Source organism: Acomys minous (genome assembly GCF_964271855.1).
Source record: "Acomys minous genome assembly, chromosome: 6".
Taxonomy (NCBI): domain Eukaryota; kingdom Metazoa; phylum Chordata; class Mammalia; order Rodentia; family Muridae; genus Acomys; species Acomys minous.
In genome coordinates, this window is record NC_140487.1 from 43,078,852 (window position 1) to 43,092,864 (window position 14,013).

Sequence of the window (14,013 nt, forward strand, 5' to 3'; positions counted from 1 at the left end):
AATAAATAAGAATTACATTATTCAGAGCAAATTGGCATCTATCAATAACATACTTTGAAAAATTATATTAAAAATGAATACCTGAGTCCACAGATAGTTTTATATAATAATTTATTAAATTTAAGCTTACCATTGGAAGGGTCCAGAAAAGGTTTTAGGGGGCTAGGGACATGACTTACACATTAAGAATTATTATTCCAGAGGGCTGGGGTTCAATTCCTAGCACCCACACGGTACTTACAACCCCCTGGAACTGCAGTTCCAGGGAATCTGACACTCTCCTCTGGCCTTTATGGGCGTCATATGGACATGGTACACAGACATACATGCAAGCAAAATACTCATACACATAAGTTAAATATTTCTTAAAGGAAAAGGTTTTAGGAGTTTATGAGTGCAATTCTAAATTTTATTCCCTTAATCCCACGTAAAAGTGCGGAGTGAGCAAAGCCACAGGGGATGGCCCCTGAAAACAGGAAGATGTGCCTTGGCCCACTCACTTTCTCCAGTGCCAGTGTCTAAAATCCTTCTTCCTTACTGGCTGTAAGCTACCTTTGTTTTTTGTTTTTCCAAAACAAAACATCCCTGTTGGGTAAGGAGTTTGAGTTAGAAGGATGAAGTTTTCCTCTGTACACACCTGATCTCCATTTCAAAAGGAAAATATAATTTGTCCCTATAATGTCTTCCTATTTAAATGTAAGATTCTCAGAATTATGTCACAGTAAGCTGTGATTTTAAAAGGAGTGTGACTTAGCTAAACAAAGCCTTATAAAAAAAAAAATGTGTGTTCATCAAGCCTCTGCCCCTCCTTGTACCAAGTCCACACCACATGGACGGGCTCCTCCCTCCCAACCCTGTCCGCTCCGCAGTGTCTGCCTTGGCACTCCTTGCATGAGCTTACTATCAAGCACGGTGTGTTTTGAGGTCCTGGGTCACTGGCTTTGCTTAGAAGGTGTGGTTGCGCTGTATCAACCTTAGAGCTGCGGGGGTGTGCATGTGCTGTGCAGCTTGCTCTCCCAGAGGGTGCAGTACTGACCTAGGACTCCTGCTCTCTCCTGGTGCTCAGGTGCTGCTTTCCTGTTCACACGTATTCCACAAGGTAAGTAATCCCACCCCAGGCCCGGCCTCCTCCCTCCCTCATTTAAAAAGCCATTTGTTGATCCGCAAGCCCCATGTGTAGTTAGAGACATGGCTTTAGGATACTACAGCTCCTCCTGTTGTGAAAACCGCAGGTTTTGTGTGTCGGAAGCACAGGGGTTTGTGTAGCAGACTGTTTCTGCGGCACATCAAAGCTGCTGAGAGCTTACTTCCTGCCAGTGGTTTGCATGGCAGTCTTACATGTAGCATTTTACCTTTACACCACTTGACTCTCAGAGGTTTTTGAAGTCTCTGCATGCATGTTCTTGTGGAAAATCATTTTGGAACGGGTTTCATGAGGAAGGTGTTAACATCTGATGAAACTACACTTCATGATCTAAATTGGACTGCATCTCAATTATGAGAAAAAAACACTGTAATTACATTAGAAGTAAGTGTTGTTTATAAGTAAGTACTTGTAAAGTTTGAAGTAAAATCCTTTTCTTCAGGCATGCCTTCAGGCTTTTGAAAAGTTCACAAATAAAAAAACCTGTCCCCTCTGTAGAAAGAGCCAATATCAAACCAGAGTAATCCATGACGGAGCCCGCCTGTTCAGAGTAAAGTGTGCCACCAGGTAAGAGGGGCCTCAGTGCCCTGCAGAGGGGAGGCGAGTGTGCAGCTCAGGCTGTGTTCACAAACACAGAGGGTCACCAGGAAGGCTCAGGCTGGGAGGAATACTGAAGTACTTCTTAAAATAAGGCCATTAGGGGCTGGAGAGATGGCTCAGTAGTTTAGAGCACCAGTTGTTCTTCTTGAAGACCCAGGTTCAATTCCCAGCACCTACCTGATGTGCCTTACAACTATCTGTAACTCTGTTTCCAGGCAATTGGATGCCTCTCTGATCTCCATGGGCACAAGGCACACAGTGGTATAGACATACATACAAGAAAAAACATTCATATGCATATAATTTTTTTAAATTTTAAAAATAAGGCTATTATCTTTAAATAATGGTCATCATTTCTATGTTTTAGAATCCAAGCCTATTGGAGAGGGTACATCGTTAGAAAGTGGTACAGAAACCTGAGAAAAATAATCCCTCCTACCGATACCAAGTTAAGAAGACAGTTCTTTGAGGAAAAGGTAGGTGTGTATGAGTGAGCATTCAGGACTGGCAAAGCTACAGGCAGTGCAGCTGCAGCTTACTTCACTTGTAGAGCTTTCTGCTTAACTCGGTGGCTTCATCCTGTGCTGTTTGTTTAAGTCAGGTGCCATATTCTAGTAATAGAAGACAAACTTGAGTTTTGAAACTCTAAAAGGCCCCAGTTATGCCTGGGTCATCAGTGAAAATGGAGACCTCACGGACATCATCTTCCTGTAACTGGCTGTACCTTGTAAGATCACCACATTATAGAAACAGACAGCTCCTGTCTGTGCTTGCTTAGGGTCGCTCTGCATTTTATGTTTATCTGGTGGGGACTTTGGGTTCTTGTTTATCAGTTTCCTGTGTCTCTGCCTGTATAAAAAGGACTAACAAGTATTAGAAGTAGCCATCCCTGAGTGGGGAGCCTTTCTCATGCCTGCTCAAGCATGGCAGGTCTAGCTACTATCAGTAGGTGCTCTGGGGCTCTTTTCCTCACATGGATGTGGGTGCCACTACTGACTTAAGAATCAAAGAAATTAAAAAGAAACACAGAGTAGGCACTTGAAATTTTGTATTTGTTGTAAACGTTAATATCTTTCCCAAGTTAATTTTCATGTAGGTTTTTAATACTCAGTGTTTGTTTACGGTAACACTGGTATGACAACATGCCAGCCTCAGATCACTGCGATAAACTCCTCAGACAGGCGTGATGGTGCATGTCTATAGTCCCAACACTTGGGAAACTGAAGTAGAAAGATTGTTGAATCAGGAATTTTATGACAGCCTGGGCACCACAGCAAGACCATCTCAGAAAAGAGAAGGATCGGCTTCTCATAGTCACACTGTGTTGTTGTCATCTCCTACAGAAGGTAGCATTGGCATGTTTAGTTTCACTCTTTCTTCTTCCCATGTAGGATGGTGAGTGATAACAGACAGCCTTTAATGAAAAAAATCGTTACTTATTTTCTAACTCATTTTTTAGTTACTGTTTTCTTTAGGCACAAGACTAAGTGAACACAACCACTCACTTCCTGGTCCCATAAGAGACTCATTTATCTCAGAGGAGGAAATGGAGTGTCTGTGACCTTGTTTGCTCTTGCAAAATTTTAAGCCAGACTTGACAACTATTTACCCTTCTATAGGTGGATAGTTTGCCCATGTGTCCATGTAATAACTTTAGAAAGTCTAAGCTATACTTGCTGTAACAGAAGGCAGTCTTGACAATCAGGTGATGGTTCTCGCTACACTAATGTTTATCTGTGATGTTGTGGTACAGCATCATGGTCTGAGAAAATGTGAGAGACCCACTGCTGATAGTTGTTTTCAGAGCCCAGTAATGTTGTGGAGGTTCATGAGGCTGTAGTCTGAAGCAAAGGGAGCCCCATCATGAGGCCCAGCCCTGATGGCTTTGCTTGATGTCTCAAAATGTTTCTCAGACACTGAAAACATTTGTTGTATCTTTACTTGCTACAAATTAGCCCCACTGTCATTTTTCTTAGAGCTTTTAAAATTCTCCAAATAATTCCTTCCATGTGAGAAAACCCATTTTCAGTCTCTATAAGATAAGGAAAACCAGGACCAGCCATCAAATAAAGGCAGATCTCCCTGCTCACCACCACCTTCCCTGCTGCAGGGAAGGCTCGGAAACGCGTGCAGGCCTTCCAGGGCCCCTCTGGCTTTATTAGTCTATTCCAGCATCAACAGCACGCCCTTGAGAAGGACAGCACATTGGCAGTTGTGTCCTCTGTGGTCTGATGTTCTTGACCATCAACCAAGAACAAACTATTACTGTCCATAGGAAGAAAACAGATTGAAAGTAAAAGAATGGAAATCATTATGCTGAGGAAGTCAAAGCTGGAAACAAGCACGTGTAGCTGTGCTGATAGCTGAGAAGGCTGGAGAGATGGGTTAGCTGGTAAAATACTGCACAAGCATGAGGACCTGGTGCTCAACACCCAGTAAAAGCAGAGTACACCTGTAATCCCAGGGGGTCCTGGAGGATCCTAGGAGCCCAGTGGTCAACCAGCCTAGTTAAGTGAGAGACTCTGTTACAAAAATAAGGTGAAGAGCAATTGAGGAAGGCACCACACATCCCTGTCTGGCATATACTTGTACCTGTATGCACATACCCACCTGAATGTGTACATTCATAAAAAGCAGACTTCAGTCTGAAATTAGAATCGATAAATAAGGTGATTACAATCTTATAAATGGAAAAGTCCATCAAGAATATGCAGTGAATGAAGCATATGAGCACTGGCCATTGGTATGCCCTGCTCTGTAAATCATACACTCCTAGACATTAAGGGTCAGATAGGTCCAGTTACAGTAATCTGAGAGACAATTACCTCTACTCTCAACAGATAACACAGACCAAAACCTCAACAGAGAAACTCAATTGTTAAACTGTACCATAACTCAAGTTGGCATTTAGGAATTCTATGCAACACCTATGGAGCACAAATTCCTCTCAGGAGCCTAGGGCAACTTTCTCCAAAATAGATCACATTTTAGGCCTTAACACAAGAGTCAATAAATACAAAGAAATCAAAATAACACATCAGATCACGGTGGCATAAAACAAGAAACTAGTAACGAAAACCTTAGAAATTACACACATGTGTGGAGATCAAGCAAACATGCTCCGAAATGATTGTAAAGACACCGGGAGGACATTGTAAAGCTCCTAGAACAGAATGAGAAGGAGAGCAGCTTGTTGGCATCTTGGCAGTGCAGCAAAGGCAGTGCTGTAGGAGAGTTCACAGAAGTAGGGCTCACTTACATTAAAAGCCCAGAGGTACTATACGTTAACATTAAAAGCCCAGAGGTACTATACGTTAACAAAGACAGATCTTAAGACCTCCAACAAGAGCAAAGTGAACCCAAGATCAGAACCAAATGATACAGTCAGCACAGGAGTTGATGAGGTGGAGACTGGAAGAGCCCCGGAGTCACTGAAACAAGGAGCTAGTTCTATAAAAACAATGTACAGGACCAACAGACTTTAGCCAAACTAACCAAAAGATATAAAAGGGCCAAAAGCAATAAAACTGGAGGTGGAAGGGGAACATTACACATGCCCATTGAAATCCCAGAGTGTGACTAGGGAATATTTCTTTATTTACTCTACATCCCGGTTGTAGCCCCCTCCCTCCCCTCCTCCCAGCTCCACTCCCCTCCCTGTTCTCCTCATCCCTCTCCCCTATTCCTCAGAAAATGGGAGCCCCCCCCCCCATCCACCCAGCTCATCAAGTCACATCAGGACTGAGTCTGTCCTCTTCCCCTGTGGCCTGGCAAGGCAGTCCCATCAGGGGGCAGTGATCAAAAACCTAGCAACAGAGTCCATGTCAGAGAAAGCCCCTTGTAGACAGGAGCCTAACAGAGTTGTCCTCTGAGGCAGCAGCACTGTGAAACAGGGAACAGATGCAGAGATTCATAGCCAAACATTGGGGGAAGCATAGGGAGTCTTGTGAAAAAGTGGGAGGAAGGAGAAAGGGAGCTGGAGGTGACAGGAGCTCCACAAGACCAACAGAGCCAACTAGCCAGGGCCCAGAGGGGCTGTGGAGACTGAAGCACCAACAGGGGCCAAGCATGGACTGGACCTAGGCCCCCTACACAGCTGCAGCTGATGGGCAGCTCAGGGTTCTCTACTAGAGAACATTTTGAAAATATTTCCAAACATTGGAAAGATTAAAATAAATGGATAAATTCCCAGATACATTTGAACTACCAAAATGAAGAGGATATAAACACAAAAGCTTGACGCAAGGATGAGGTTTCCCAACAAAGAAAAGCCCAGGACCAAAGAGATCACTGCTAAATTCTCCTCAGCCTTTAAAGACTAAAGCAATGACCCTCAAACTACCCTGCAAATAAAATGGAAAAGAGTATCCCTAAACCCTTGCTTGAAGCTAACTTTTTAAAAAATTATAGATCAATTCCTAATAAAACACTGGGAAAACTGAATTCCATAGCACACTAAAAAGATCAGGCACTACTGTGTTACGTTTCTGTGCCGGTTCTGATCACTACTGCTGTAATGAAACACTATGACCAAAGCACACTGCGGAGGAAGAGTTTGTTTGGCTTATGCTTCATTATCACTGTTAATCGTCAGAGGAAGTCAGGGTAAGAACCTGAAGGCAGGAGCTTATGCAGAGGCCATGGAGTGGTTCTGCTTACTGCCTTGCTCCACATACATGGCTTGCTCAGCCTGCTTTCATATATAACCCAGGACCACCGCACCGAAATGACACCATCCACAGTGGGCTGAGCCCTCCCCCATCAATCAGAAATGTCCTACAGGTTTGCCTAGAATCTGATCTTACAGAAGCGTTTTCTCAATTGAGGCTTTCTCCTCTGCAATGACTCTAGCTTGTGTCAACTTGACATAAAATTAGCCAGCACAGTTTCTGAATGCTATGAGAAAATACCAATGGAAATGAAAGGTAGTTTATTTTGGCTCAAAGTGCCTGAAGGGCATCACAGCAGGAAAGGAAGAACAGCCAGGGGTGGTAGTGCACACGTGTAGTCTAAGCACTTGGGAGCCAGAGGCAGGTAGAGCTCTGTAAGTTCAAGGTTAGCCTGGACTACAGGGCAAGTCCCAAGACAACCAAAGCTACACAGAGAAAACCTGTCTTGAAACCCCCTCCAGCCCCCCCCCAAAAAAAAGGAAGGAAGAAAAGAAGGGGAAAACAGCTGGAGAAGTTTACCCATAATGGCAGAAGCTTGTGGTATAGCTAATTCACATCTTGGTAGTCAGAAAACAGACTACAAGCCCAGAAGATGTCACCTTCAAGGACTGACTCTAGCAGCCCACTTCCAACTCAGACACAGTCACAGATCTCCTACAATCTCTCAAAACAGTGACACCAAATGAAGACCAAGTGTTCAAATAACTGAGACAATAGGCCGTATGTCACATTCAAGCCATGAGAAACATAATGAGGTTGGTTGATTTCATTCTTAAGATGTAAGAATGGCTGACCATCCACATAACAACAAATGCATTTTAGTACATGGATTCAGGAACAGAAATAAACTCTGTGATCATTTCACAGATGCAGAAAAGGCCTTTGTCAGTTCAACATCCCTTCATGATAAAAGGCCTGAAGAAACTTAGGAAGGAGCAAGCATACCCTAACAGATTAAGTGCATACATAACAAACCTTAGCCACCTTTATACTAAGTGGAGAAATCCCTTAAAACATTTTTGCTAAAACCAGGAACAATACAGACATAATATTTGAATTATTTGACAGAGTGATCAGTAAACCAAGTAAAAGGAGTAAAATGGGTACAAATGAGAAAGGAAGTCATAGTATGCTTTGCAAATGATATGACCTATTTTGAAAAGGCCCGAAAGGCTCCATCAGAAAAGACTTCTTTTTTTTTAAGGTTTATTGTTTTATGTAAACAAGTGCTCTATCTGCATGTACACCTGCATGTCTGAAGGGGGCCTCAGATTATATTATAGATAGTTGTGAGCCAGCATGTGGCTGTGAGGAATTGAACTCAGAACCTTCGGAAAAATAGTCAGTGTTTTTAACTGCTGAGCCATCTCTCCAGCCCCAGAAAACATTTTTTGTTGTTTTTTTTTTCAAGATAGGGTTTCTCTGTGTAGCCTTGACTGTCTTGGACTTGCTTTGTAAACCAGGCTGGCCTCTAGCTCACAGAGATCCACCTGCCTCTGCCTCCCAAGTGCTGGGATTAAAGGTGTGTGCCACCGCGCTTGGCTCAGAAACTTCTTGTGAACACTTTTAGTCAAATAGCAAGAGAAAACAAAAAAAACCCTTTCTACATGCCAATAACAAGCATAGTGACAAAGAAATGAAAGCAGTCCCATTCACAGTAGCCTCAGAAAAATAAAACACCTAGGAATAAACCTAACCAAAGAGTTCAAAGACAATGAAAATTTGAAACACTGAAGAAATTGATGAAGACACTAAAATATTAAAAAAAAAAAACTTCCCATACTCATGGAGTGGCAGGATCATACTGTGAAAACTGACCACTTTAGTAAAGGCAATTTACGGGTTTTGTGTAGTCTCCATCAAACTTCTGATAATATTCTTCATGGGATTAGAAAAAAGCCTAAAACTCATATGGAAGTACAGTATATCCAAAACAATCCTTTGCAGAAAGAAACCTGCTGGAGGTGCAATATCTGATCTCAAAGTATACTGCACAGTCATAACATCAACACAGTGCTGATGACGAAATAGACAAGGGGACCAACAGGGTGGAAGAGAAGCCAGAAATAGACACCAGTCTACAGCCACCCAGTTCTTACAGAAATGTCGAAAACACATTGAAAACAAATCTCAACTAGTTGTGCTAAGAAACATGAGAAATGACACCAGATCCCTCTCTGTCCGGTGGAAAATTCCATTCCAAATGAAACATGTACGTTACTGAAGCTACTAGAAGAAAACATAAGGGAACCGTTTTTAACATTTTCTGAAGAGAACTACAACAGCCCTGGAAATAATACTGAGAATTAACAAATGCTGTTTCATGAAATTTAAAATGTTTCTATGTTACCTAAGAAAGTTTAGAGTGAAGAGACAGTCTACAGAATGAGAGGGAAAGTTCTTGCCAACTACTCATCAGATTGTGTCTAGACTATATAGTAACAACAAAAAAGAACCAAAACGTACCCAATCAATAAATAGCCAAATGAACTGCACAGACGAGTCCCAACATAAACTCAAAGGACTAATAAACATTTTTTAAAAAGTCACTCTTCACAGCCAAAATTAGGGAAATGCAAATCAAAACTGTCCTGCTAGTCCCATTTCAGCGTGTTCAGAAGAGCTAGTAGCAAGAAGGCAAGCCAGGGTGTGGCAAAGAGAACTCTCACTGTTGCGGCTGACTATTGATTGGCCTACCCATTATGAAACTCCACGTGAAAGTTTCTCAGGAAACAAAAAGTGAACCCTCATGCACTGTAGCCGTGCCACTCCTGGGCACATCCCTAAGTGTCCCAAATCTTCTAACAGACATAGCTACACAGCCATGTTTACTATACCTCTCTTCCCATCAGACAAGCTAAGGACCCTGCATGAACACCATCAGGTGGATGAAGAAAGGAATAGGAAATGTGGTTGACATGCACAACATAATTTTATTCTGGCAAAAAAGAATCCATGCAATTAGGAGGATTATTGAATTCATATGCACTTTAATAAACAGTGCATTAAAATGTCATTGAGTGCAAGGTGGGGATATAATAAAGTTCAGGGTTATCTGGGAGTTGCTCTTCCAGATCCCACCAACTTTGCCAGCTCATCCGAAGATGGACTTAGCATCCTATCCTCTCAGATTCAGGCAGGTAGAAATGCAGCCATGTCAGCAGGTGTGCAGGATTGCTAAGGCACACTTGCATTGACTTTTATTTCACTAAAATTAAGAGGAAATTTCTTCATCAGTGACTGTTCTGCTTTTAATAAAATAATTGTAAAATATTCCTGTTATGCTGAGAAGATGGTTCTGTGGATAAAAGACCTTGCTGTACAAGTGTCATGGCTTGAGTTCAAATCCCCAGAACCAATGTAAAAGCCAGAGGCTAGGAGTGCCATTCGTAACTCCAAAGCTTCTATGAAGAAACAGGAGACTCTGCACAAACTCTAGGCCCAGCTGGGGTGTGTGTGTGTGTGTGTGTGTGTGTGTGTGTGTGTGTGTGTGTGTGTGTGTGTGTGTGTGTGTGTGTGTGTCTGGGGGGCAGGGGGGAGCAAGGAAGGACTGACATCTAGAGATCTAGAGTTGTCCGAAACTTTGTCACCACACAAAAATGTTCCTACACATCAAACCATGACAGTGAAGCCTTAGATTGCTCAGCACCAGAGCAGTCTGACCGGTCTCTGCCTAGCAGTAGTGCAAGGAGACCAAGTATAGCAGGTGTGTGTTGCAAATGATAAATGCACAAACATCATATAAAATTACCCAAACTAGACTACTAGGTGTTCAAATTCAAAGTACATATGTGGTAACTATCTCGTACAACCACCATAATCAGATGTGGCCGCGGGAAACCATCCCTTCATAATAGTTCACACCTTCAGCTTAACGTAGTCAAACCACGAAAGGACTTCTAATAAAATCTGTCTTGCTGGGCAGTGGTCGCACACGCCTTTAACCCCAGCACCTAAAACCCCAGTTTTAAAAGACAAATCTTTTGAATACAAAACTTAATTGGTAGCTGCACTCCACAGTAAGTAATGGACAGTAGAAAGCCACATGGATCATCATATAAAATCATGTATGCTAAGAATGTTAGTTCATTCATACAGAGAGAGCAAAAGAGCCTTACTTCATCACATGATCCACCAACGCTGCTGAGGTGTGAGTGTGCAAACACTGACTGGCACGAGGATCAAAGGCTGCTTCCTGGGCACAGTACCTTGTTAGGTGGAAGGCATCAACTAGTGGGTAGGACAGAAGCCACTGCGGCAGAGGGTGCCAGGGCCTGAGGCCCAGCACCTTTGGATGCCTCCCAAGACCAGCAGGAAGGAAACCTGGTTGAGAACACTGGACAGCACCGTGTCTTGGTCACAGCAAAGCAGTCGTCTTTACTTCTAATAACACTATAAGAAATGAAGTTTAGTGGAATAATATTACCTGGCAGACATATAAATGTTTTTAGGAGTTCCAACCATTTTCTTGTGTTTTGTATTAAAGTTTTCATCACGGAAATGAAATTACTATTTCACAGTGGGAATAGGACAACTGAGTAGCAAGTGTCACAAAAAGTACTGTGGCCCAACAATGCATGTGCAGGTCCGCACTGCACACTGCCTTGTTCAATATAGTTTTATACTAATGGAAACATTTTATTTATTTTTTACAAGAAAAATGGTTTCAGTAAAAAATAAGTTTGATGTTTTTCATTTAGAAGGGCTGTAAAAGTGTGTGTGCAAGTAGTGTGAATGTATGTGTGTTTAGGTGCAGTGTGTGTGCGTGCTTAGCCAGAGTGTGCCCTGTTACACTGGTCTCTGCCTTCTCTCCTTGAGACAGGGTCTCACTGAACTCTGGTTCAGCTTGCTGTTTCAGCTAGACTGACTGGTCGGCAGGGCCCAGGGATCTGCCTCTCTGCTGGGTTCCAAGCCTAGGCAGCCATGCACAGCTTTGTACTTTGGTGTTCAGGGTTGAACTCCGGCCCTCATGCTGGAGCTCCAAGTGCTCTTTAGCTACTGAGCCATCCTCCAGCCCCAGATACGGTAGCATAAGGTTGTAAATAAAAATGCTTTAATAGTTAGATGTTAGTATATCTAAAATAAAAATGTAACTGCTGGCCCTGGTGCCTCAGTATGTGAGAAGCTTTTTTCTGTCAACAGTAGTTAGCCCAACAAGGACCCTTATTCCCTTGACCCCCTTCCCTCTCAAGCCAGTTAGCCAGTCCCATCAGATTACAAAGTCCAGCTCCCACCTGTAGGATAAGAAATAGTCACTTCCTGTGCATCCGTTTCTGTGTTAATGAAGCACAGAGGCCATCTTGGCCAGGGGTAGTTACCAGCCTGGTTTGGGTTCTAGGGTACCCTTTTTTGCAAAAGAAATTGCCTCTCTAAATTTATTTTCACTTTCTTTGTGTTAGCCCAGGTTTATTGTTTCCCCATAATTATGTCCAACCTTACTTTATACTTCTAAAAGTGTTTAAGTGCTTCTGCAGCTTGAACCCATGAAGGTCTTCAAAATAAAAAATAATTACTAAAATTAAAGTCAGTTTGAAGTGAACCAGTGCACCTAGAGGTTTCATAGTCATAACTACATTAAGAACAAATTCCAAAGCCATGATGAACAGTGCTCTGGTGAGGCTGAGAAGCTAGCTTTGTAGCATAGTTAGGAACATTCCAGAAATACCAAGTTAAGGCCGGGCGTGGTGGCATACGTCTTTAATCCCAGCACTCAGGAGGCAGAGGCAGGTGGATCGCTGTGAGTTCGAGGCCAGCCTCAGCTACAAAAGGAGTCCAGGACAGCTAAGGCTATAACAGAGAAACCCTGTCTCAAAAAAACAGCAAAACAAAACAACAACAACAACAAAAAACAAAAACACAAAAACAAAAAACCAAGCAAACAGAAATACCAAGTCATTCTAGGGACATGGGAGGCCCTATGTTTCCCCACATGCCTGCTGGCCCATCTTGACTGCACAACACCTCAGACTGAAGGTTCAAGTCAGAAACTGGAGATTTTAGTACACAGGCCATAGTGAATAACAATGTGGAAGTGGCAGATCATTTATGGATGGCAATAGTTCTTTTAATCTGGAAATTACGACATATTTAAGATATATCTCAGTTTTCACCATGAACAAAGAGCAATGTAAATTCATTTCTACACTTTTAGTCAAAAAAAAAAATTGAGTCACTAGGAGAAATAAATCTTAAATCTGGCTCGTTCCTGTCAAGGATGGGTAGACACTGCTTCCCTGAGTCAGGAAAGCAGGAGTGGCAGCTGGCCCCTTTCCCAGCAGCCACTGTGATCTGTGCCTCAGTGGGAACCACAATTACAGACTTTTAGATACACCATTTATTTTGGTATCGGATAATAGCAATTAAAAACAAAAGACTCGCAGCACCAGGAGAATGACTGCTGAGCTGCTCTGTTGCTTTACAAAACTGACCTCAGCAGATGCGCAGAGGTAAAGCCTAGATCCAGCGGCCTAGATCCAGCAGAAAGCCTGGCCGGAAAGAAAGAAGTCTTAGCAAATAGAAAAGAAAGAGGTACTAATCCACCCGGGAGCTTTGTCCTTGAATGCTTCCTGTGCTGAGATGAATCTTTTTTTCAGTGTTCTGGATCAGGTTAGCTCAGGTCGTTCTGATTCTATAATTTATCTCGCTTATACACAAACTGCGGTTCGGCATTTCCCCCTTCTCTTCCTGGGAGAGTTAACGAAGCCCTTTTCTTTGGTTTTATCCACCTAAATTCTACAAGCAAAATGTTCCCATGCACTAAGAAGTTCTCTTAAAGTGGCCTGGCTTTAAAGTAGCATCGGCATGCTGCTAGCAAAACAGAAGCACAGCAAAGTGGTGCAGTGTGACAAGGCAGGCGCTTTCAAGCATACTGAACTTTTGTGGTAAGAACTACAAAGGTCAGATGTTGGGTTTTGTACTGTTGAGTGTCAGGATTAAAATTCAGTGAGGGGGTGTTGGACCTGTCTGGCTGATACAGTAGTCCTCATACACTTACTTGCTTGGGAACTCAGATCAAAGGACCTAGAAAGGTCGGGAAAGCTGATGTGCTAATTCCCCAGCAGTGTGTACAGAAAGCCTAGTGTGGCCCAAAGTGCAGTGGCCACTCCTTGGATGCCTTTGATCCTTATCTGGAAACTCTGCTAGCATCTGTCATATAATTGAGGCATGGTCTTTTATTGCTGCAATTAAAACTTTCCAAATGCACTATGTTATCTCTGCGCCAGCTAAAGTCCAGACCATTGTTTGAAAGGTGAGGCTAACAGTCTGTCAGGTGCTGGACTTGAGGGCTCAGCTCCCACACACCCCCAACCTGTGCCTTCTCTAGCTTTTCATTTCCATCTCACCAAACAGCATAATGGTCCTGAAGTTTGTTCATTCCTTTGACTTCCTTTATCACATAGAGATGGCAAACATTCTGTTGCTAACTTGAAGTGGCTCCAAGCTGCAAGCCTGGAAGGATATTAAACCAGTAAAAGCTTATCAACTGATGCATTGATACGCTGTAAATTCCAGGCTTTTCTTTTTGCTTTTGAGGGTGGCCCTAAGTCAACACATTAGTAAGCAATTTGCTGACATGAGATGGATCACTTAAGACTCTCC

The 14,013-nt window shown here is 42.8% G+C and overlaps 1 protein-coding gene across 15 annotated transcripts in view; it reads left to right on the forward strand.

Annotated features, from left to right (window-relative positions):
* Positions 1 to 14,013, forward strand: part of RNF32 (ring finger protein 32) — a 31,193-nt gene that overhangs the window by 8,248 nt on the left and 8,932 nt on the right. For all 15 annotated transcript variants that reach the window (XM_084786959.1, XM_084786970.1, XM_084786960.1 and 12 more), the window contains 3 exons: positions 1,067 to 1,099; positions 1,587 to 1,711; positions 2,112 to 2,220. In XM_084786959.1, coding sequence (XP_084643085.1) covers positions 1,067 to 1,099; positions 1,587 to 1,711; positions 2,112 to 2,220 — 267 coding nt within the window. The remainder of the gene's footprint in view (positions 1 to 1,066; positions 1,100 to 1,586; positions 1,712 to 2,111; positions 2,221 to 14,013) is intronic.